Source organism: Bos grunniens, chromosome 19 (genome assembly GCF_055505025.1).
Source record: "Bos grunniens cultivar Pamir isolate PY7600 chromosome 19, Bosgru_T2T1.0, whole genome shotgun sequence".
Taxonomy (NCBI): domain Eukaryota; kingdom Metazoa; phylum Chordata; class Mammalia; order Artiodactyla; family Bovidae; genus Bos; species Bos grunniens.
Genome location: NC_141183.1, coordinates 39,099,279 through 39,124,490, shown reverse-complemented (window position 1 = coordinate 39,124,490; position 25,212 = coordinate 39,099,279). Strand labels below are relative to the sequence as shown.

Genomic DNA, 25,212 nt, shown 5'->3' with positions numbered 1-25,212 from the left:
CACGCTACCTCTGAGTGATAGAGAGCAGCGGACATGGGAATAGAGAGAGATCAAGAGACAGAAACAGACACAAAAAGATCAGGCTGGTTGCAGCTGTGTCCTCCTTTAAACAATGCAGGTTCACACAAAAGGTTGTAATCATTCCTTTTACAAAAGAGCACCCACAATATCCCTCTAGAACTAAGTCTGAAAGTTGATCCAATTTGCAGAAATTTAAAAACATCTGACATCTACGTGTTTTCTGAGGAAGGCCTACAAGTAAAGCAAGGATTCCCAAACCGAACCAGGAAGCAGAAGGCCGCACGTCTCCCTTCTTACCCGGGGATAGGCTGGCATGCCCCAGCTGGTTCTCTGCCACTCAGCCTAGCATCACAGTCAAGTTTGAGCTTTGGAGTCCAATTTGCCTGGGGGTCAGACCCAGGCATTGCTGTTTACTGGCTATGTAACCTTACTAACAGTCCCAGTCTCAGTTTTCTCATCTATAAAATGGAAGTAATAATAGATCTTCATGGGCTGTTAGGAGGCTTAAAGGATAATGAACATTGAGCACTTTATATAAATACTCCACGAGTTCGAGTCAGCAGTATTCCTCCACTGAGCTCTTTTGCTGTGGTCTGGCCAAGGCTCACTTCACGTCCAGCCCCTTCATCAACCAGATCCAGGCTCCTCTGCTGGACTTGTGTGTGGAGGTGGACGTGCCGCTGCAGAATTTGGAGGAGGGTGACCCAGTGTTCCCTCTGGGTAGACCTCTCACAAAAGGACCGAAGCCTGGCCTCAGCTAATGTCACCCTTCATCTTATGGACCAACACCCAACAAGTTAATGACTGGATAGCTCATTCCACACTCCACAGACATAACAAAACCCATTGGTGTCTGGGACAAAGTGCTTTTCTAGATCATTCCTTCTTAAATTCTAGTCCATAATATAGGGGTCCTCAAAATTTTCCAGAAAGGCCCAGCTTTGCAGCTATTTGCAGGCTATTAAATCTCTTGCAACCGCTCAGCTCTGCATGGTGGCACGACAGTGGCCAGAGATGGTATATAAATGAGTAGCTACATTGCTTGCTAATAAAAGTTTGTTTAAGAACTTCTCCAGTACTCCAGTGGTTAAGACTCCATGTTTTCAAAGCAAGGGATGTGTGTTTGATCCCCGGTCAGGGAACTAGGCTCCCACATGCTGCAGGGCACTGGCCAAAAAAAATGTTTTTAAGTTTACTAAAACAGGTGGCAGACCCAATTTGGTCCATGGCCCACAGTTTGCTAACTACGGTAGGAGGAGTGCCCTCACCCACAGGTAACAACTAAAGCATGACCAGAGGCTCCTAGCCACACACGGTTCCACATACATGCACACACAGACCACATGGAACCAAAGAGCTACACTGGCCCAATGACTGACACGAAGTTCACACTTGATATGACATATATGTTTATTTCTATATTTATTTGATGGATGGCAAGTTGAGTGGAGATGGAAATAGGTACCACTGCAGGCAAGCAGGGACTATGGCCATTATAGATGGAAGATTATTAAAAAAAATTCTTGCCACATGGTTTTGGGACATGGTCCCATAATTTTATTTGAACAGCAGGGACGGGGGAGCCTGGTGGGCTGCCATCTATGGGGTCACACAGAGTCGGACACGACTGAAGCGACTTAGCAGCAGCAGCAGAGCTAATATTTTTGGAACTATGATGCATCACATAGAAGGAGGGAGTCACTCCAGAAACACCTGGTTCTGGCAGAGCTGGGAAGGGGGCCAGGTTCCCCCACCTTCTCCAACTGAGCAACCATCACCATCCCAGACCACTCTGGACAGGGGAGATACTAAGCACGAAACAGACAGGTGCTTCGGCATTTTATCTCAAAGGAAGCGTTTTGTTCTCAGAGGTGTTTCCCTGGGCTTCGCTGCCTTTCACTCCTAGGAATAGAAAATCAAAGGGGCATTGCATACGTGCATGTGGAGATTTCTCATTCGCATGTTTGATAAAGTCAGTAAACCCCAGAAAGCGAGATCCTTTTGTCTTAGGAGATGCAGCTGGGGACAGCGAAGGTTGGATGACTCTTCCTGGGCATCCAGCAACACCTCCCACAGCTTGTCCCGTGCGGTCCAGTAAAGGCTGGGAGGCGACGCTGGTGGGGCCAGGCTGCTGAGACATCCCTAGAGGCCCCTACACGCCATCACCAGGGGCAGTGGGGTCCCCAAGGCCCACAGGGCGGAGAGCACCCTGTGCAATCCCTCAGTTCTCCCCTAAAGCCACAGAATCGTTGATGATCTCAGCATCTTCGGGCTTGAGGGACCCTGTGAAGTGCCTCAGGTGAACTTCTTCAGGCTGGGCAGGGTGCCTTTCTCGAGTACTTGCGTCTCTTAAGAGGGGAACCAGGGCAAAGTTCTTCCAGTTCCTCCCTGCAACTGAACGATGACGAAACACTATTACTGCCCTCATTGTTTAACAGCTTCGGTTGTATCTGACTCTTTACGACCCCAGGGAGTGTAGCCCGCAAAGCTCCTCTGTCCATGGGACTTCCCAGGCAAAAACACTGGAGTGGGTTGCCATTTCCTTCTCCAGGGGATCTACCCGACCCAGGGATGGAACCTGCATCTCCGGCATTGCAGGCGGATTCTTTACCGCTCAGCCATTAGGGAAGCCTAATACTGCCTTGGAGGCAGCAAAATGATACCAAAGAGTTGTTTGGCATTACCACCCTCTAGATTAAGTGGGGTGTAGGCACCTCAGTGCTTCCGAGACACAGGGATGGGGGCCGTTTCCTCTTCCCTCAGCTGCTCCAGGAGCCTCATCTGCTCAGGCAGCTCCTAAATTCCCCTCCTCGACTCCACCCTGACTTGCTTGTGGCCCCAGGAGAGTCCAGGGCTTGCTACTCTCAGCCTCTGTTTCTTCCCTGCCCAAGTGGGAGGGAAAGAGGCACTGGGGCTGCCCCGAGAGCGGCTCCACACCAGATCAGCTGCAGGGGGATGAACGCCAGCCAGAGAATCAGGATCTGGAGCCCAGACCCCACCGGTGCACAGCGGATTGGGAACAATGCCAAGGGGACCATAATGACATTGGGCCTTGACGTGGGCTCTCATGTATGGCCTGAAATCCCAGGAAAGCCCTGAGGAAGACCCCATTGTCACCCTCATTAGGATCTCCAGCCGCTCCCCCCACCCCCGCCACAGGGTGACCCTCAGAGAAGTGACAGCCAAGAGGGACAGCTGTACAAGCTTTCCTCCCACTTGCCAGAGCCCCGGTCAGCCAAGGCCTCTGGCTGGCCCTCTCAGGTCTGATCTCTCTAGAAAGCCAGCCTAAATCATACCTTCTGCCCTCAGGCCACAGTTCATTCCCCTCCGCTGGTGTCCTGTCCTGGCCACATCTCAAAGGCATCAGGATCATGGGAAGCTGGGCCCAGCTGAATTCTCCAGGTCCTGGGTTTCCCCTGGGCCCACAAGCTGACCCTGGCCTGCTCCCCAAGCCCCGTGTGATACCAAGTAGATGGCTGGAGGAGGTTTTAGGAAAGGCATAGAAGCAGGGGGGCTCCATGGGGAGACAGGCCAAGTGCTCGCTGAGACACCATCTCCTTCCTGCCTGGCTGGCTGGCTGGTGGGGAAACCCAACCTCAGAGATTGCTTGGCCCAGTTCCAGTTCCTGGGCCCTCAAAGAAGGCGTGGGGCTCCCAGGGCCCACTTCCCTCAGTCTTGATGCCGAGACGCCCTCACATGCTCTCCCTGGCTCAGCCACTGACCACCATCTCCCCTGCCCTTTCTCTGATGCATTCCCCCACCCCTTGCCAATCACATGGGCTAAGTGGGTGGGGAGAGTTCCTCATTATTAAATGATCTCACTACTCATTACGGGAGTTTCCACTGTTACAAAGTTGATTAGGAAAGCAAAATCTTCAGGAAATGCTTCCTAATTAATCACATGTGTGAAACCAGGGAACCTCTAACCATCTCCTAGCCGCACCCCAAGTAACATGAGTTGTGTGTGTATCCCTGCCACTGGGTCAATGGCTTTATTAATAGCACAGTGAATGAGCAATGAACAATGTCATGCAGACATAACTGCAAAGTGAAACAGCAAATCTTGCCAAAGGTGCGTAGTTTTGTGGAATCAATAAGAGCAATGTCAGAAAACTGTTCATATCACATGCAAAGCCATCTCTGAATGGCTCTGTGGTGAACTTGGACCAGTTAACAATTGAAAAAGAGAGCATCAATAAGTACTCTGACATGGCACAGGGGATGCTTCTAATGAAACTCGGGGTGGGCAGGGGGAAGTATAGAGGCCTGAAGGAGGCCCTTGGGAAAACCGATGAAGCCCTTAAGTAGTTTTCCAAAAGTAAGCCTCTTAATAAAACAGATTTCCACTTCTAGCTCTGATGGCCAGCCATCCTGCTGTAAACAGCTGTAAAACAGGACAAAATACATACAGCAAATGTCTTCAGGCGTAAGACCACAGACTGAGAAGCGGCAATTGCTGAGAGAAGTGAAATTCACAAGGTGAGCCCTGTGATCGCCCTGAAGTACTCTTTAGGGACTAGTTTTCAGACTGTAGTGCCGGGAGTTGGAGTCTCAGCAGAGTGTGGAAGTGCCTCTGAGCTAAGGAAGAAGAGAGCAGAGTTTTGAGCAGCCGAAGCTGCTAGAATCCCTGGGACAGGGTGCAGGAGAAGAAGAAGGGAGCTGTGCGGGTAGAGGTCCAGAAGTCTTTGGGATGGGGTTCCCCTCAAGTACTTGGCTCAGAGTTAGTATACTTGCAAAATCTTATCAGAGAGTGGCTGTTGTGGGGTTGAAAGTGGGACAGAAACATCAGAATCTGAGCAGTACTGAGCGATATTGGAGATCCAGTCCAACCAGGGGACAGGCCTCCTTACACCCTTTTTCTACTCTGAGGATCAAGCTAAAATACCAGAAATGCCCTACTTACTCTACACACTAGAATAAGGTCTACTCAAGACCCACCCTAATTCCGAGGTCTAGTGGTTAAGACTCCTTGCTTCCAATGCAGGGGGCATGGGTTTGATTCCTGATCATGGAACTAAGATCCTACCTGCCCAGAAGCTCAGCCAAGAACAAAAAAAAGAGAGAGAGAGACCCACCTTAAAAAACCTAAAGTCAAGTGCTGACAAGATCCACAGTGCAAAGAGCCTGGAGGTTGAGTCCCACAAGTTTGATGGGATTGGTAAACATCTTGACATTTCCACAGATCTACCATAATTAAATGTTAAAGCTAAGCATACACAAGTTCAAAGTGATTCATCAGTAACTGAACTGCCAGCTAGAATGAAAATTCAATCAAAAGTCTCTACAACATATTATTACAATGCCCAGTATACAATTAAAAGTTACCAGACATACAAGAAACAGGGAAATGTGACTCACAGTCAAGAAAAAACCAGTCAGTAGAAACTAACCCCAAGATGGCCCAAATGTTGGATTTAGCAGATTTAGTAGGTGGAGAATCAAAAGCAGCTATTATAAATACATTCAAAGAACCAGATGAAAGCAATCTTTTTTTTTTTTTTTGGCCACACCACACAACATTTGGGATCCTAGTTCCTAACCAGGGATCAAGCCCGTGTCTCTTGCATTGGAAGAATGAAGTTTTAACCACTGGACCACCTAGGAAGTCCCAAGAAAACAATCTTAATGAAGGAACAGCTAAGGAATCTCAGGAGAGAAGCGGAAACTATTTTTTTAAAGAACCAAATAGAAATTCCAGAACCAAATAGTCCATTCACTGAACGGGCTTAATAGCAGTTTGGTGATGACTGAGGAAAGGGTCAATGAACTTGGAGACAGATCAGTAGAAATTATCAAATTTGAGGGAAAATGAACAAAGCCTCAGAAGCCCACAGGACAATATCAAACGGCCCAACATGCCTGTAAAACAAAGAACATAGGGAAAATAAAGCGAAGTGTATATAGTCTCCAAAATTTGATGAAACATATTGATGTACAGATCCAAGAATCTCAACAAACCACAAGCAAGATAAAACCAAAGAAAAGCATACCTAAGCACGTTTTAGTCAAAATGCTGAAAACCAAAGATGAAGAGAATATTTTGAAAGCAGTTGAGGGGAGACACACTACAGAAAGGAGAACAGCAGTGCAAATTACAGGTGATTTTTCATCAGAAACAACAGAGGCCAGAAGACAGCAGAGAATCATAGTTTAAGTACTGAAATTAAAACCAACAAAAGGGGACTTCCCTGGAGGTGCAGTTGTTAAGACTCTGGGCTTCCGCCGCAGGGGGTATAGGATCAATCCCTTTTTGAGGAACTAAGATCCCATACACCCTGGGGCACAGCCAAAAAATAATTTTTAAAAAATTAAATTAAGATACACAATTAAAAAGCAACAAAAACCTATTAACCTAGAATTCTGTATCTGGGAAAATATCCTTCAAACATGAAGAGGGAATTAACATTTTCAGGTAAACAAAAGCTTATGTAAAACTGATCAATAGAGATAGAAATTAGATAGTTACCTGGGATGAGGAGGGTGGAGTTGACCACAAAGGGGCATGAGGGCCTTTCCAGGATGATGGAAACAGTCTACATCTTGAATGAGGTGGTGGTTGCCTGAGTGTGTGGTGGTGGCTTAATTGCCACATCCTGTCCAATTCTTTTCGACCCCATGGACTGTAGCCCACCAAGCTTCTCTGTCCATGGGATTTCCCAGGCAAGAATACTGGAGTGGGGTGCCATTTCTTTCTCCAGGGAATTGTCAAAACTTATCAAAGTGTACGCATAAAATATGTGCATTTTACTGGATGCAAATTGCATCTCAATAAAGGATATTTTTAAAAAGTTTGTAAAATGGAAAAAAATGAGCTTCTCTATGAAGCAATAGCAAATCTAAAACCTGCAGTATCGTGCTATCAGGCAAGTTTGCCTGAAAAATCATGCCTTTCCCCCAATGAACCAAAACAAGAAAAAAAAATCTATCAACATTTGATTCATTCTTTGTTCATTTAAGAATTAGCAACAATAAAAACAAAATTAGCAACATCAGCAAAATGGCAAAGTAGACAGCTCCAAACATGCATGCTGCCACAAAAACATTTTTCTAAAGGCAGAAACTTTAGAAGCAACATAGTCAGAACTCTGGGAAACAGCCCAAGGTTTTCAGAAACCAAGAACATGCTGACTCAAGAAAAAGGCAACTTAAAAATGGTAGGGAGTTACCCACTTGAGGGAGCCTAAGTAGGGAGCCACTTAGGAAGAAGGCTCAAGCAGGAGAGAATATATGTATACTTATGGCTGATTGGTGGTGTTGTATGGCACAAACCAACACCACATTGGAAAGCAATCATCCTCCAATTAAAAATAAAAAATTAAAATTAAAAAATTAATTTTTAAAAAAGAAAAGATATAGAAAAAATGGTAAGAAGCTAAAATTAGAAAACTCTCTAAAAGAAAAAAACAAACCAGAGGGAATAATCTTCCTGACATTGGACTGGATTTGACAGTGATTTCTTGGACATGACATCAAAAGAACAAGTAACCAAAGAAACTAATAGATAAATTGGTATGTATACTGATAGCTGATTCACATCGTTGTACGGCAGAAACTAATACAATATTGTGAAGTGATTATCCTCCAGTTAGTTAATTTTTAAATATAGATAAATTGGGCTTCATCAAAATAAAAGCTTTTGTACACCAAAGGGCAATTCACAGCATAGAAAAGATATTGGAAAATTATATATCTGATAAATAATTACATTTGGCAGATACAAAGAACTCCTATAACTCAACAATTTAAAAAAAATTTTTTAATGGGCAAAGAGCTTGAATAGGCATTTCTCCAAGGAATATGTATAAATGGCAAATAAGCGACTGAACTGAAGTACTTGAAAAGATGTTCAAAATCATTAGTCATTATGGAAATGCAAATCAGTGAGACACTACTTCATACACGTTAGGATGGCTAGAATCAAAACGAAAACAGGAAATAACGAGTTGCAGGTGAGGATGTGGAACCCTGGTACATTGCTGGTGGGAAGGTGAAATGACTCAACTGCTTTGGAAAACAGTTTGGTAGTTCCTCAAAAACGTTAAACATAAAATTAACATATATCCCGCAATTCCACTACCATCCCAAAGACTGGGAAGCAGAGAATCAAAAAGAATCTTGTACACTAGCCGGTTCACAGCATTATTCACACCAGTCAAAAAGATGGAAACAATTCTACTGTCAGTGAACAGATGAATGGATAAATAAAATACATTATATACATACAATGGAGCACTATTGAGTCAGACACAAAAGGACAAGCGTTGAGTAATTCCTCTTACATGAAGTACTCAGAATAGGAAAACTCCTAGAGACAAAAAGTAGGTCAGAGATTACTAGGAACTGGGAGGAGGGGGAAATGGGATTAATTGTTGAATGGTACAGAATGTCTGTTTGGAATCTTGAAAACGTTTTGGAAATAGATAAGGGTGATGCTTACCCAACATGGTGGATATAATTAATACCACCAAACCATACGCTTTGAAAAAAAAAAAGGTTAACATGGCAAATTTCATGTTATATATATTTTACCACAATTTAAAAAAAAATAAAAGAATTAATGCAGGGTTGTAATTATAACTCAACATGTGTTCAATATAAGAGACTAGGTGTGCCTCACTATTAGGTGAATGTCTTCCCCTGGACCTTTCATTTCAAGTCTACTCTTAAAATGTTTGCCATTAACGGTTTAAAGACCTGGTTTCTGGTAGTGGTTCTCCGCAGGGCTCCTCTGCTCCCACTCTTCCCTCCTCTGCCTGCCTGCCTGTGAAGAGCCAGGTGAGAGTCCCTGTTTGCGTCCGTAAGCCTCACGTCGCTGAGTGCAGACGCTGGGTGTGAGGACCAGGAGGGCGGAGACAGGGCAGCCCACCGGAGGCTGGATGTGGGCTGACAGCTTCCTCTGGGGCACGGATGACCAGGGACCCTGGCAGAGCCAGCAGGTACGGGGCCATGGAGCTGTGGGTTGTGCGGGCATGCGTGAGCCCCTGTGACTGAGTGTGCGGGTGGCTGACCCCCGAGGCTGCTCCAGGGGGTGGGGGACCCCAAGGCTTCACCTGCCCCGCTTCCCCTCGCACCTCACCTCGGCTTGACCGCAAGGAGAAGCTCAGGGTGCGCTTGATGCCCTCGCAGTTGCCCGGGTCTTCGTTGATGATGCCCACGTTGGTGTTCCAGGTGGTCCAGTTCACCTCGTCCACCCTGCGAGGAGATGGGGCAGCAGGGAGCTGGTGGTCCACAGCCCCGCAGTCCCAGCGCCCCCGTAGACCAGGACGGGGAGACACAGCTGGTAAGAGGAGGGCCCGGAGAGGCCTGCCTTTGGTGTTTGCTTTTGCCAAGTGCATCCATGCTAAGTCATCTCAGTCATGTCGGACTCTTCTTGACCTCATGGACTGTACCCACCAGGCTCCTCTGTCCATGGGGATTCTCCAGGCAAGAATACTGGAGCGGGTTGCCCCACCCTCCTCCGGGAGATCCTCCAGACCCAGGGGTCAAACCCGGGTCTCTGGTGTTTCCTGCCTTGGTAGGCAAGAAGCCTGCCACATCAATCAGCTTGCTGCTTCTGCTGCTGCTAAGTCGCTTCAGTCGCGTCCGACTCTGTGCGACCCCATAGACGGCAGCCCACCTGGCTCCCCCGTCCCTGGGATTCTCCAGGCAAGAACACTGGAGTGGGTTGCCATTTCCTTCTCCAAAGCATGAAAGTGAAAAGTGAAAGTGAAGTCGCTCAGTTGTGTCCGACTCTTCGCCATCCCATGGGCTGCAGCCTACCAGGCTCCTCAGTCCGTGGGATTTTCCAGGCAAGAGTACTGGAGTGGGTTGCCATTGCCTTCTCCGACCAAGCAGCTTACAGGATCTTAATTTCCTGACTACGGATCGAATCTGGGCCCGCGGCAGTGAGAACACAGAGTCCCAACCACTTGAACTCCCAGGGAATTCCAGGGAGGAGGGGACCTGCCTTTTGGACACCATCTCTGAAGATGTGTCCTCTGACTACACCTTGGGGCCCAGGGACTTTAAAGACTGGATTCCTAGTTCTGACTCTGATGGCTAGGTGACCCCTTCTGGACACCCTGTTTTCCAGTATTTCACGTCTGGGTCCCACAGTCTGGGATCTATGATGGGTCCTCTGTACCCACAGCCAACCCCAGGGGAGCCCCTATACCTATAGCTGGCCTTGGGAGAGCCCCCTATGCTCATGACTGGTCCCAAGAGACCCTAAGAAAGGCTTCTGTTCCCACAGGTGACTCTAGGTGGTTCCTCAGGTTCATACTAAGCCCCAGAATGGCCCCCTGTACCTACAGCTGGTTCTGGGTGGGTCCCCATGCCCATAGGTGAGCCCTGAGGCCGATCTCTGTCCTCACAGCTAGCTCTGGGTGGGTCCCCCTGCCTCAGAAATTACCTGAAACACCACCTGTAGTCGTCCTTGCCATCAGGCGTGTACCCCACCTGCAGCAGCTTGCCTGAGCGAAAGGCTTTCCTCATACACTTGAGGAAGCTCTTCTCCGTGTCTAGGATGGTGATGGCTCTCTGCAGGAAGGAGACACGAAAGGCAGAGGGCAGAGGGCTCATCCAGGGGCCACCCCGGCTGCCAGTGCCGCCTGCCAAGATCAGTGTCTTCAGGGGCTCTCCTGTCCCTGTACCTCCAGGATGGACTTCCAGTCTTAGCCCAGCAAGCGCACACTCCGTGGATGGAGCTCAGACCTGCACAGGCACAGCCAGCCCCAGACCCTTTCCCCGAGGAGCTCAAGGAGGGGCAACATAATGTAGCAGTTAAGAGCAGAGCCTGAGGGTGAGACTTCCCGGGGCTGAGTCCTGGCTGGGCTACTTACTGGTTGCCTTGGAGACAGATAGCTAACTTCTCTGTGCCTCTGTTGTTGTTTACTCACTAAGTCATGTCTGACACTTTTTGCGACCCGCATATACTGTAGCCCGCCAGATTCCTCTGTCCATGGGATTCTCCAGGCAAGAATGCTGGAGTGGGTTGCCATTTCCTACTCCAGGAGATCTTCCCGACCCAGGGATGGAACCCACATCTCCTGCACTGGCAAACGGATTCTTTACCACTGCACCACCTGGGAAACCAGTGCCTTCATCCAAAATCGGGAATAGTGAGAGTGCCCTCTTGGTAGCAGTGTTATAGGATTAAAGACAGCATGTAAGTGAGACACTTAGAACAGTACCTGGTGTAGAGCCAGCGCTACTTAGTAAGAATGGTGCTTTTATTATTAGTTGGGAAGGCAGAGGTGGCCTAGGAAGCTCAAAAATGCACTTGTCAGGGGACGTCCTTAGTGGTCCAGTGGCTAAGACTCTGCGCTCTCAATACAGGTAGTCCAGGTTCGATCCCTGGTCAGGGAACTAGATCCCACATGCCGCAACTAACAGCCTGCATGCCGTGTGCAGCAACTAAGACCCGGCACAGTCAAAAAAAAAAAAAAAAATATATATATATATATATATATACAGCTCTCAGGGCCCATCCCATCTTAGCTGCTCCCAGAGTCTGGCTTCTGGTGCCCAATCGAGACCGAGATCCTCTGCGACAGGCACCCCTTGGGGCTGAACCCTCTGTCTCCTCCTCCCAGGGACTGCCCAGCCCACAGTAGATACGGAGTCCATGAACACCAGCTGGTGACCCTGGGCAGAGGAGCCAGAGGGGAGACAACTGAGGGGAGGCTGCTGCCTGAGCCCCCGGTCTGGCTGGGCTGTCTGCCCCCTCCCCAAAGAGTCCCCCGTGCACCCAGCTGTGTTGAGCAGCAGCCAGAGCAGCTGACCCCCTGGTGCTGCAACTCACCTGCAGCTTCCATATGTTCTTGCTCTCCTGCGCAATTTTGTTGACCGTCTCGCCCATGAGGGCGATCAGCATGTTGAGCAGGAGGATGTACGTGAGAATCACATAGGCCAGCAATAGGATGACAAAGACAGCCTTGAAGTCATAGTTCTCGGTGAATTCCAGGTCCCCCATGCCGATGGTGAACTTGAACAGCTCCAGACACGTGGAGTACAGGCTGTTGTAGCTGTCGGCCGACCGGCAGCCGTGCCCTCGCCACCTGTGTTGCGACAACTCGACCGACACAGAGTCATTCTTTTCGTCCTCAATCAGTGTCACCACCGCTGGAGGGCACAGGGAACATGTGGCCGGATGGAAGCCGAAGACCCCAGGGTCCCCAACCCGCACACCCACTGCCCCAGGATGGGTCCACAGCAGGAACTCTGGCTTGGCCATGTGGTTTTTGTGTGAATTTAAAGGGGGAGAAAAAAAGGTACTGCCTTCTTCAGAACTATCAGTTTGTCATAATCTGCTCGTTGCAACTAGAGAGAGCCTGCGTGCGGCAACGAAGACCCAGCACAGCCAAAAATAGATGAATTGATTTAAAAAACCACAAAGTTAGCATCACTAGAAAGGGATAGACAGACATCATGGGATACCTGATATAAGGAAAACACACATTCCTTCCTTGATATTTTGACCAAAAATGCACACCTGAATCTAACTGTGAGGGAACATCAGCCAGACCCAAACCAAGAGACACTAAAAAAACTGCCCTTTACTCAATAAAAATGTGGTCACAAAAGAGAAGGAAAGATTGAGGAAACTGCTCCAGACTGAAGGAGACTAAACAGGCTTGACAAGTGACTGTAATGTGTTATCTGGGATTTTCCTTTCTATAAAAGACATTATTAGGACAATTGGTGAAATTTGAAGAAGGCTGGAAGATTAGCTAATAGTCCAGTATTGATGTTAATTTCCTGATTTTGATCATTATGCTGTGTTTATGAAAGAGAATGTTCTCGTTTTCAGGAAATACACACTGAAGTATTTAGTGGTAAAGGACTGATCATATCTGCAATTCTGTTTGTTTGTTTGTTTGTTTTATAAGTATGATGTAGTGTGTATCCGCCTGCAACTCAGGAGACCCTGGTTTGGTTCCTGGGTTGGGAAGATCCCCTGGAGAAGGGATAGGCTATCCAGTTCATTATTCTTGGGCTTTCCTGGTGGCTCAGATGGAAAAGAATCTGCCTGCAATGCAGGACACCTGGGTTCGATCCCTGGGTTGGGAAGATTATCTGGAAGAGGCCATGGCAACCCACTCCAGTATTCTTGCCTGAAGAATCCCCGTGAACCGAGGAGCCTGGTGGGCTACAGTCCATGGGGTCGCAAAGAATCAGACACAACTAAGCAACTAAGCACACACTATGTATGTGTGTGTGGTGTGTGTATGTGTATGTAGTGGAAGAGAAAGCGATTTTTTAAATGTGGTACAACAACCAGGGGAATCTGGGCAAAGAGTATAGACATCTTGCGCCTAGGGTGGGGAGGGAGGTTCAGGAGGGCAGGGACACATGTACGTCTATGGCCAATTCGTACTGATATATGGCAAAACCCATCACAATACTGTAAAGCAATTCTCCTCCAATTAAAATAAATCAATTAAAAAAAATTTTTTTGAGTCAAGATGCAACTCTACCACAGGCAAGCAGCACTTTATACCTCTAAAATGACCTAAAATCTTTTATGAATCAATTTCCAGGTTCTCCTCCTACTATTATTTCAGTGTGCTCCTTGTCCATCTGCTCTGTCACCTGCAGACACACACCCCAGCGGGCCTCTCCCCACGCGACCCTGCAGAGTCCTCAGGAAGCTGAGGTCAGCAGGAGCCCCGGCCTCCCACCAGCCCCGACCATACCCGTTACCTGTGGAAAACCCGAACAGGAACACGAGGTACACAAACATGAAGCGACACAGGTCTCTGAGGATCATCTGCAGGAGAGGGTGGGCTTGTCAGACCCTCCTCCAGGCCCAGGAGGGGCCAAGGCAAGTGCTAGGGCTGTGTCAGCCTGGGGGTCTTCCTTGAGCCCACGTGAAATCAGAGGGCAGACAGCTAGGTGTGGTTCGGTGGTTTTCAGCTCAGGAGTCGTGAGGGACTTACTTCTGGTGAGAGAGGGAGCCTGGCAGATGGGGGTGGGGGTCAAGTTTCAAGGGCGCCCCCAACCCTGGGTCAAGGCCAGATTGCCTGATTGTTGGGGAATTCTCTGGGAAAGTGGATCTTAAAGCAGGACCTTCCCAGACAATGCAGAGAGGAGGGCTGGAGTTTGTGGGGCTGGGTCCCACACCCCCAGGAGGTAGTCAGGCTCTTCGGAGGAGCCTGGGGCACTGGCACCCACCTTCTCGATCATGACGGCGTAGATGCCCATCTGCTGGAAGCCGCGGGTGTAGTAGAGCATGTTGGTCCAGCCCATGGCCAGGGAGAACACCATGGAGGCCACGTACTCCTTGCGGTGGCAGAAGTACAACACCACGGTCGCCAGCATGAACAGCGACTGCATGAAGCTGAGGAGGAGGGACAGCAGGCCCTGTCCACAGGCACCCTCACAGACAAGACCCCAGATGCCCGGCGTGCACGCGTGTTAAGTCCCTTCCGTCGTGTTCAGCTCTTTGAGAACACGTTCAGCTCTGTAGCCCAGCAGGCTCTTCTGTCCATGGGGATTCTCCAGGCAAGAATACTGGAGTGGGTTGCCACGCCCTCCTCCAGGGGGTCTTCCCGATCCAGGGATCAAACCCGCATCTCTTATGTTTCCTGCGTTGGCAGGTGGGTTCTTTACCACTAGCGCCACCTGGGAAGCCCCAAGATGCCAGGACCTCCCCTCAAAGGCCATAGAGGAAGGTGGGAGAGGGGATGGCCATGCTACCTCCTTTAGCCCATGAGTCTCAGTAGGAGCGATATTGTCCCAAAGAGGCAAAAATCAGTTCCGGGTGCTGGTCGGGGGATAGGAGGAGGGGTGCATGTGCAAAATCTTATTCTCTTTACACACAATGCACAGATACAAAGATGGTACCTCCCTGGTGGTCCAGTAGTTAAGAATCCACCTGCCAGTGCAGGCTCAGGGGTTCAATCGCTGGTCAGGGAACTAGATCCCAGATGCCACGGGGCACCACAATTAGAGAGTAGCCCCTGCTCACTGTAACTAGAGAAAGCCTGAACGTAGCAGGACCCAGCACAGCCAAAAGTAAATAAATAAAATTTTTAAATAAATAAATATAGTACATAAACAGATATACAGCATATCTGTGGTAAGAGAGTTCATGGGAGGAGCAATTAGGAAAAAAGAAAAGGAATCTAAAGGCAACAATGTAAACAGGCTGAAAAACAGGGCTTTAGCTCCAACAACCTCCCTACCCAGTTCCTGGGAACAACAGCCTCACTGTCAGCAGATAATCTAGAAGGTCTAGGCCCATGAGGAGAACAGGCTGTGCGCTCCCAAAAAACCACAGGTAAGTCTGCTGGTCACCTCCTCAAACTCAGGAACAGAGCCAGGGAAAGTGTCCTTTCTGCTCCTCAGTCTGGTGGGGGCTGCCCATCAGAGGCCTGGACAGGCTTAGAGGACATCTGGGCAATCCCATGACAGGGTCTGCTCAGTGGTGCCTTCCCAGATGGATGGATAAAAGGATGAGAAAAAGGAACAAGGGTACATCTAAGTCTGACTGTAGACCACAGGAGCCTGGGGAACAGGTTGGTCATCCCCTAGTACCTGGAACATACCTGGGGCGGAGTGGACCCTCAGTATTCAATCCCCCAGCAAAGGTTTACTGGGTGCCTTCCATCATTCATTCAACATGTTTGTGAAGCCCTACTAGGCTCCAGGCCCAGTGTATGTGGGAGAATGAGTGAGAATGAGCTGACTGCTGTCATCCCAGGTCTCATGGCCAAAAGATGCCATTTGCTACAGAGGCATAAGAGTCAGTATCACTTACAAAAGCATCTCACTATAGCTGTCCACAAACAAGGTCTTCAGCGACGGCCGCCTTTGCAGGAAATACTGAATCTGCAGGTAAACAGAGAACAAGATCTCAGGAAAGATTAAACACTGAGCAACTAGAATGTTTTCTAAACAGCACCATGATGTACCACAGAAGTGCAGCGAAGCAAAGATAATGAAGACAGTGGAGCAGCCTGGGTCAGACTAATGGGGTAATGTTGTATGACTCGGTCAGGAGAATTTTTTTAAATAGAGTGAAATTACAACTGTATCTAGAAGTAAAGATGGGAAGGAAAACCACCAAAATAGTATCAATCACTATGCTTGAATGATGGGATTGGGCGATTTTTCCCCCTCCTTTCTAATTTGTGCTTTTTCTAAGTTTGAATTGAAGTAAAAGTTCTTTAACCAGCCTCCTGAACTAGCTCATTGGATAAACCAGTGCTCTTCACTCTGAAAACATTTTGCCTGATGCCGATGGTGAATGCTCCTCTCCAGGACACTCACATGCTCTGTGCCCTCCCAGTGGTTAATCCTGTTTGCCAAGAAAGTGGCCTTTGCAAAAAGTGGCCTTTTTGCCCACTGCACTTACTACTGCAGTTTCGTACTTTACGGTAATATAAACCATGAGTGTGAAAATAAAGACGGTTATTTCTGTGAAGACAGAGTCCAATGATTAGGAAAGACTCCTTAAAGATGAGCTACTAAAAAACAGAGTGTGGCTTAGATCAAAAAGATTAAGGGGGAAAAATCATCATAATCTCAAATTCTGCATTCAGAATCTTTTGTGCATGAAACAGTGGTCCCACATGTATTAGAAGAATGGCGCAGGAATATGCATATTTGGGGATTTTAGTTAAAATGATTCCAGGGACTTCCCTGGTGGTCCAGTGGTTAGGACTTTATGCTTCCACTGCAAGGGGCACAGGTTTGATCCCTGGTCAGGGAACTAAGATCCCACAAGCCACATGGCATGGCCAAAAAAAAGGGGGGGGGGTCTTTTAAAAATAAACAAATAATAAAATGGTTCCAGTATATACATATTTCATTCTTCTGAGCTTTACTGAACTGTTTCAATTAATTAAACAGCTACCAGTCATGATCCCGTCTCTTAAGAGACTTGCACTCTAACTCTGTAATTAAGTATTACATTCAGTGGACAGCCCTGACTGCCTGTCTTCAAGTGTGACTGACCTGGGCCTGCAGGGGAACATACTGCGCAAAGCAGTACCCCCTCCCCAGCCATGAATGCCTGAGGGCTCTCACTTTAACCTATGCATCCCTAAGTTTCTCAAGCAGGGCCATTACATGGTTGATGCATTAAAAAGTCGGGGAGCCACTGCTATATTTAAAATGGATAGCCAATAGGGACCTACTGTATAGCACAGGGAACTCTTCTCAATGTTATGCGGCAGCCTGGATGGGAGGGGAGTTCGGGGGAGAATGGATACAGGTATATGTATGGCTGAATCTCTTCGCTGTTCACCTGAAACTCTCACGTTGTTAATCAGATATACCCCAATACAATATAAAAAGGTTTTTTAAAACAGTGGTGAGCACTGAATGAGTCTCTTGGTTTTTTGTTTAGGTGATAATGGAAACTCACAACGTGGGAAGGAATGCTTACCCCTCGGGAAAAAAAGTAGATACCACCTGCCACAGAAATAATCTCTCCAGTGATTCGGAAATAGTCCCCTACCGTGTGTTTCGGCTTAAAGGGAGGCTGCAAAGGACAAAGAGATTAATGATTCCACTCACTCACTCATTCATTCATTCAACAAACATTTACCAGGTGCAAAGCCTTGTGATTAAGACCCAGCCCCTCCTGGAGAGGCTTAGTCTCCGTCAGGAGAGACCCAAAGACAATGCATTACTATGGGGACACCTGCAAGGAGACGGGACCTGATTCTCAAGTGGTAAGAGGAAAGCCTCCAGGTGGTAAGAGGAGCATCCCTGATGTACTGTGCTGTCTCTCGGATGATGCCCTAGTCTAGAGTTCTGCTTGGCTGGGAGGATAGTGGTGGCATAGGTGGAAACACCCTTACAGATACATGCCATGTGCTTCCTGCTGTTCCCACAGCCTATGGTGAACCCCTGATCTCCCAGGACTGTCAAGGTTTCCCTCAGATGATGAAAGGAATGTGTGTGTTGTCCTTGTGTTTCAGTCACAGTGTTCTAGAGTGGGTTTCCTTTCAGCCTACCATCCGTATTTCATAAGCACTGGTTCACTGCTGCTGCTGCTAAGTCGCTTCAGTCATGTCCGACTCTCACTAGCTCATTTCATTAGCACATTTCTCTTTTCTCTTAAAGTCAGCCCTGGAAGCCCAGTGATTAAGACCCTGTGCTTCCACTATAGGGAACGAAGGTCCAATCCCTGATTGGGAAACCAAGATCTCATATGCATTCAGCAAGGCCAAAAATATAAATAAATAAAGTAAACTCGTTAGATGGCCTTAACAGATGTATAGAAATCAGATTCCACCTAACTAGGAAGTTGAATTTTTCAACCAAATTTATAAGCAAGGCACTCTGGAAATAAAGGCAGCAAGTTAAGTGCTGGGATATTGAATGAAGGACTCAGTTAAGAAACTTGAGGTAGCCTATGGCTTCTGATAGCAGGAAAAATCTGATCTTTAGGTTGATCTGATGCATGGTCCAGGGCCTTGCAGTACTCAAAGTCTGTGTCCAGGGAATGAATCATGTGTGAATGAGTGAACGAAAGCGGGCAGGAGAGAGAGTTGGCAATGTGCTCAGGGCTGCACCACCCACGACCCTGAAGACACCCAGCCTAGCAGAGAGCTGCTTCCAGCCCCCTAATTCCTGCATCCTTTCCAACCTAGATCCCCCGCCCCTCTACAATCAGATACCTCAGCGACCACAGGCTCAGCCTCTCAGAACCAGGAGGCCGAAGAAGGGGCTGAGAACATGAAGCAGGTGCGGGACAACCAGGAGAAGGAAGACTGAGAACAGGAATGTAAGATCTCCAGGTGACCCTTCCATGTCTCCTGGGCCCCGCCTGGGTCCAGGGTCTTGGGGTCTTCTAGGAACACCCATCCCCTGCCCTCTTCCTCCTTGAGGCCCAAGCCTAGGCTCACCTGGCCTCCCGCAGGTCTGTAGTAGGCGACCGTGGTGAAGATGATCATATACAAGCAGTAGACGAAGAAGTTGAAGTAGAAGATGCGCTTGACGAATCTGTCCCACTTGTCCTGCAGGAGGCGGTTCAGCGGCTCCACCAAGAGCATGTCATGGCGATTCTAAGGGAAGCAAAGAGAGGTGAGGCCCACTCCTCCCAGTAAGATCCGCCTTTCAGGCCCCCTTCAGCCCCAGGGACTCTTCATACCCACTTTCTGAATGACCACGCCCTTGGCCTGAGCAGCAGCAGAGGGTCACAGGTCTGGACCAGCAGGCTGCTTGAATGGTCCACCCTCTAGCTGTGTAACCCCTACGGTGCAGTGAAGCAGTGAAGAAGAGGTATGATTGGACTAGTGACTCTACGATGGACCCAAATGATGCAAATGAATTTTGTAAGAGGCTAGGGGACTAGGAGAAAATCAAACATCTGAAACATGTGCAGTAGAGAAAGGAGCAATTCATTTTATAACAGGAGCCTCTATGTACTAAAAGGATGAGGCAAATGATCCAGTAGAAAAGATGGCAAAGGATAATGAATGTTGCTATTCTGCCAAAGAAATACAAATGGTTGAAAACCTATGAAAAAATTCTCAACCTGACAGCAATCAAGAAAACAAGAATTAAGACATCAATGAAATAGCTGTTTGGGCTCCATGGACTTAAACTAGTTTTGGAAAAAAAAAAAAAAGAAAGGTAATACCCAGGTTGGCAAGGACTTGGGTAGACGTGTACCTACTGATGGTAGGCAAATGCACTCATGCAATCTTTTTGGAGGACGTTCATTCTGATTTAGCAATTCCAATTCAGATGTCCTTCATAGAAAAATTCTCAAGCCCATGCCAAACAACCTGCAGCATGTAGTAGGAAAAAACTGGAAATAACTCGGAAGGCCTCCTATGGATATTCACCCCCATCCCTACTGACTGCAACAGCAGCAGCACCAGCTACCGTGGAACACTTACAGTGATGCTGTTGCTCTTCAGTCGCTAAGTTGTACCCAACTTTTTTGTGACCCCATGGACTGTAGCCCACCAGACTCCTTAGTCTATGGATTTCTCAGACAAGAAAGAATATTGGAGTGGGTTGCCATTTCCTTCTCCAAGGAATCTTCCCAACCCAGGGATTGAACCCATGTCTCCTGCATTGGCAGGCAGATTCTTTACCACTGAGCCATCTGGGGAGCCCCGTATTTGCAGTCATTTTTTAAAAATAAAGTAGACCCATATGTGCTGATATAAAACTATCTATAAGACATGCCACTAAGTGAAAAAAAAAAATGGTTGTTCTGTACTATATATAGTATGATCCCATTTATATAAACAAAATGAAGCTACATGTTTTCATGCGGTATAAATGGAGGATTCTTGTCTATGTACTTTTGAAATGCTAAAGTTTTATTGTAATATTATCATGTATAGAGTGTATGATACAGGAAGACATTCAGTGGGAATACATGGGGTGGTGAGGCGGCAGGATACAAGCCCCAGGTAGCAGGTGATGGGAGGACCGGCAGAGTCAGACCATGGGCTAGAGAGGGGGCTGGGGTTGCGGTGAGACCGCAAGCTGGGTCCCACCCCAGTCCACTCACAGGGGTCTCACTGCTACTGTAGGCGATCACCTCCAGCACCGAGTTCTTCTCACAGGTGTCGATACAGGACAGGTCATAGAGTGAGGAGTGCACAGGCCCGTAAGCCCACTCGGTGAACTTTCTGGACAGGTGCCTGCACTCAGGTTCCTGGATCTCCCTCTGGAGAATATAAGCCAAGACCTGCCCCAGGGACACAAGAACCTGTTAGAGGCCAGCCTGAGGCCCTGAACAGGCCACTAGCTCTGTTCCAAGAATAATTCTGCTTCTGAGTCCATTGAAGACCCTGCCCAAGCCCCAGGAGGGTCCCCACCCACATTCAGCAATCTCTTAACTGCTTTCTAGATCAAGCTGCCCAATACCTCAGACCTATCACCTGATCATACCTGGCCCCCCAATTCTCAGTGAAGGACTGCAGTGGTCCCCTCTAGAAAACCTCAAGCCAAAAGGAAATAAAGAAAATTCGAGAAATACAACCAAAGTTATAAAGCCAGGTTTCTCGTCCTAAGAGACTCAGTATGGGCAGGGACCAGCTCCCAGAATCCCCTGGTACTGAGAAACTCCCACCCCACCCCCAATTCCCAGCTGCCCAGCCCCATCTTCAGCATTCCATGGCCTGACATCATCCACAGACTTGGAAGCCTGTCCTACCCCATTAGGACTCCCTATCACCTAAAAGTCCTGTCTTGCATGAAAAAGCACCAACAGTTTCTCTTTCCATTTCACTCTTGGCTCAGCCCACCCTCACCCCATGGTTTGTTGGTGATGCTCAGAGTTGAAAATCAGAAACGGCCACATGTGGGCAGCCTGGACGGGAGGGGAGTTTGGGGGATAAGGCGTACGTGTATATGTACTCAGCACAGCTGAGTCTCTTCACTGTTCACCTGAAACTATCACTGCTTATTAATTGGCTGTGCATGCTTGTGTGCTCAGTTGCTTCAGTCATGTCCGACTCTTCTTGACCCCATGGACTATAGCTCGCCAGGTTCCCCTGTCCATGGGATTCTCCAGGCAGGAATACTGGAGTGGGTTGCTGTGCCCTCCTCCAAGGGATCTTCCCAACTCAAGGATCGAACCCATGTCTCTTGTTTCCTGCATTGGCAGACAGCTTCTTTACTGCTAGCACCACCTGGGAAGCCCTAACTGGCTATACTCCAACACAAAATAAAAAGTTTAAAAAGAAATAGTATAGGAAAGAGAAAAGAACTGGCCATATGTGTGCTGCTGGCTTCTGCTCAGCACCTCACAATTCCTCTGGCTTACTTTAATGCCCCCACCCTTCTAACCCCCTACAGGCTGATGTGGAAGCTTCATCTGATGCCAGAAGTTCAGAAAGGCAGGCAGACCCCCTCCCACCTCATCTCAGGCATGACTCCCCCTCCCTACCCCGATCTTCCCACTCCGGGCGGCCAGAGCCAGCGGCGTCAGCCCCTTCTTGTTGGTGAGCTCCTCCAGCTTCAGCGTAGGGTGGATTTTGGCCCCCAGGATCAGAATCTCATTGTACATGCTCGTCACGAACTTGGTGTTGTCAGCCGTGTTGTCGGCCACCTCCACCAGCGCGTGCAGAACCGTGTTGCCCACTGAGTCCCTGGCACTGATGTCGGCTGGCTGCCAGGAGTTCTGCAGCAGGAACTTCACGATGCCCAGCTGGTTGGTACACGCAGCCAGGGAGAGGGGCAGCTCACCTGCAGCCAACCACAGGCACACGGTGGGCCTCCCTGGAAAGAGACTGGCTTGGCCCTTGCACCACCCAGCCTCCAACTCCCTCTGTCTCCACCCCAAACTTCCAAGATGCTAAGTGTCTACCACATGGTCTCCCTACCAAAATAGAAGCCAGGTCGCCCTTTGGTTTTCTTAAAGAAGTCCCCGTTGGCCGCAGCCTGGACATCGGCCCCATTCTCCACCAGCAGGGTCACCAGCGCCATGTTCCGCCTCTCGATGGCTATGTGCAGTGCTGTCTGGCCTGTGGAGGATGCATGCTCTTGGCTTGGGGCTGGTAGTCCTGAAGGGGTGACTGGCCAGGTGCTGAGGGAGGGCCTGGACAGAATGTGTGGGATGATTCCCCCAACAGAGCAATCCAGGATCCCCTAAAGATGCTCAAGGAGTCCCTGAACAGGAGTAGAGCCTCCCACGAACAGGGAACACCAGACTGGGAGCTGAAGGACTTACAATTTCCCAAGAGCAAGGAGCAGCAAGCCAGAGGTGGGAGAGGTAGGGAACCCCCAGGACCAGGAGATCCTGATTCAGTGGCTGGGAAAGGGAGTTAAGGGCTCAGAGGCTTGTCGGGGTGTGAGGGTGCCCCCTCGCTCCAGGAGAGCATGTGGGCAGAGCTGTGCTGGCCCCGGCCACCTCACCCTTATAGTAGCTGTCCGTGTAGCTGGCGTTGACAAGCTCCTTCAGGCTGTCCGTCTGCCGGGCTATCTCCAGGAGCAGGGGGATGGTGTCGTTCTGCCCGTTGTGAAGGTTGAGCATGGCTTTCAGCAGGCAGGTCTTCCCTGTCTCTGGGTCTGCAAGACAAAGCAGGGGTCAGAGCAGGCGCTGCGGAGAGGCCCCTCCCAGGAACCCGACGGCCTCGGGGCCACCTTTGAACTCGCTGTCCATGAGATGCTTCTTGCTCTTCTGCAGGAAGAGCAGCAGGCTCTCCAGCTCCTCACAGTTATTCTGAGCAACTGCTTCGAAGATCTTCCTGCGATCGTAGAGCTTGAGGTTCTCAGTGGCAGCAGAGTCCTGGGACAGCTGCCTGTGGACCAGAGAACACCTTTATCTCATATTCTGGTCTCCCCTCGGCCTTGAGACCTTCAGAGCTGGTCAGGGAGAACAACTAAATCCCGAGGCAAACCGAAAGGGGGAAAAATGTGATAAGAAAGCCACCCCTCAGTCCAGGTTGTAACAGGGAACAGTGGGACACATGTACCCCCATTCTGTCTGTAGGCATCAGCTAGAAAATCTCTGCAGCCACTACTTCCTGCAACACCCAGGCCACTCACTTCTCTGCCCGCTTGGAGACTGGGGTAGCCTGGAGGGGGTTGGGGACAGGGGTTCAGCTAAGGGAAAGAGCATCCTCATAGGGCCCCAGGAGTCAGCCAGACCAGGGGAGCCCCTGTCCTGCCTTGGAGGTGGTGGGAGGTTTCTGAACACTCACTGGAGCAGTCTTGTACTCTGCTTAAAAGCATCTTGCCCTTGAGCTTTCCAACTTGAAGTCTACATGATTGAGGCTGGTGTGCCTTCAAAGCCTGGACCCAGAGATCAGCCAACAGCTAGGATCAGCATACATGCCAGCACGTGTGGTCACATGTCCTGTAGCTTCTGTGAGTACAGATGCTGGACCAGGTGACCTCTGGAGGCCCCCTCAACTCCCCAGCTCTATGACCTTCTGCCCATAAACTCAAGTATCACATGGAGTCACCATGGCTGGTATCTCAGCCAGCTGGGCCAGTTAGGCTCCCAGTGAAAAGGGAGGAGGGGGCTTCACATGCAGCTTACCTGACACAGGTGGGGCCATCCCCAGACCTCTGGATGATGACTACAGGGCTGATGGTGATGGCTGGGCAGGATGCCAGCTGGCCTTCCTCATAAGAGCAGTCCATGAGGGATGTGTCCTCCGAGTCACCCTTGCCAAAGAGTCGGCTGCGACTCTTGGCTGTGGGGAAGCTGTGGGGCTTGGTTGGAGCTGGCCTGTAGTTAGGGTCTCCATCTAGGGGATCTGGGCAGGAGTCCTCTTGAGGCAGGTCCTGAGATTCCCGTGATTCTGAGCTCCCCCATTTCTTCATCCGTGCCAGATTCTCCATGGCCCAGGAGGCAGCCTGTGGGCAGCCACCAAGATCAGGCTTGTTCCCAGCTGGAGGACTGCATGACCCTGGCCCCCACTGTACTTGTTGCAAAGGCTCCTGTGAAGCAGGAACCCCCAGAAGTCCAACAGCTGCTGCTCCCAGCCTTCCAGAAAGAAAGCTTTCAGGGTGTAGTAACTCGCACCCAGAGGCCCCAGTGGGGAGCAAACCTAGCAGACCCCTGTCCATCAGCCTCCAGAGATGCAAGAGCCCCCAGCTTGGATCCACCAGGATGGGTGGATCACTCACCTTCTCTGGGCCTCAGTTGCCTCATCTGTAGAATGGGGGTGCTAACCACTGCCCTGACTCCCCCAAGATCAGAATAGGGGAAACCAGAAGGAGAGTTTATTGCTGGCTATGCATTTGGGAAGGAACTCAGCGATGAAGATGGCTTAGCCCCAAAGAGCCAAGCAGTCTGCACTCCCAGGAACAAGGTGGCTGGCGGAGACCAACACTCACACTCCACAGTGTCCACACTGCATGGTCCCTCGGGTGCCGTGTGTCCCTGCCACCAGTTAGGCACTTGCCTGCCTTTGCTGTTTGACCTGGCTGCTGTAACTGTAGAGTTTATAGGGAGTTTTTTGCACTTTTTGTTATTTTGTAAAATTAGTATATTTGAAGCATCCTGGGGCTGAACTATGGACAGAGGTTCGTGACATTGTACAGGAGGCAAGGATCAAGACCATCCTCAAGAAAAAGAAATGCAAAAAGGCAAAATGGTTGTCTGAGGAGTCCTTACACATAGCTGAGAAAGAAGAGAAGCTAAAGGCAAAGGAGAAAAGGAAAGATATATCCATTTGAATGCAGAGTTTCAAAGAATAGCAAGGAGAGATAAGAAAGCCTTCCTCAGTGATCAATGCAAAGAAATAGAGGAAAACAATAGAATGGCAAAGACTAGAG

The 25,212-nt window shown here is 49.0% G+C and overlaps 1 protein-coding gene across 1 annotated transcript; it reads right to left on the bottom strand.

Moving 5' to 3' along the window:
* Window positions 1-1,413: 1,413 nt before the first annotated feature.
* Window positions 1,414-24,288, bottom strand: TRPV1 (transient receptor potential cation channel subfamily V member 1). Its single transcript, XM_086359626.1, has 15 exons — window positions 23,969-24,288; window positions 23,068-23,225; window positions 22,840-22,992; window positions 22,308-22,448; window positions 21,872-22,170; window positions 20,489-20,668; window positions 18,864-19,022; window positions 17,371-17,491; window positions 15,764-15,884; window positions 14,176-14,341; window positions 13,705-13,771; window positions 11,804-12,123; window positions 10,412-10,539; window positions 9,098-9,213; window positions 1,414-2,415 (listed from the first exon to the last, which is right to left on the bottom strand). Exons 1-15 carry the CDS (start codon window positions 24,271-24,273, stop codon window positions 2,243-2,245), a joined length of 2,607 nt encoding a protein of 868 aa, XP_086215752.1. The 5' UTR covers window positions 24,274-24,288; the 3' UTR covers window positions 1,414-2,242.
* Between the last annotated feature and the right edge of the window lie 924 nt (window positions 24,289-25,212).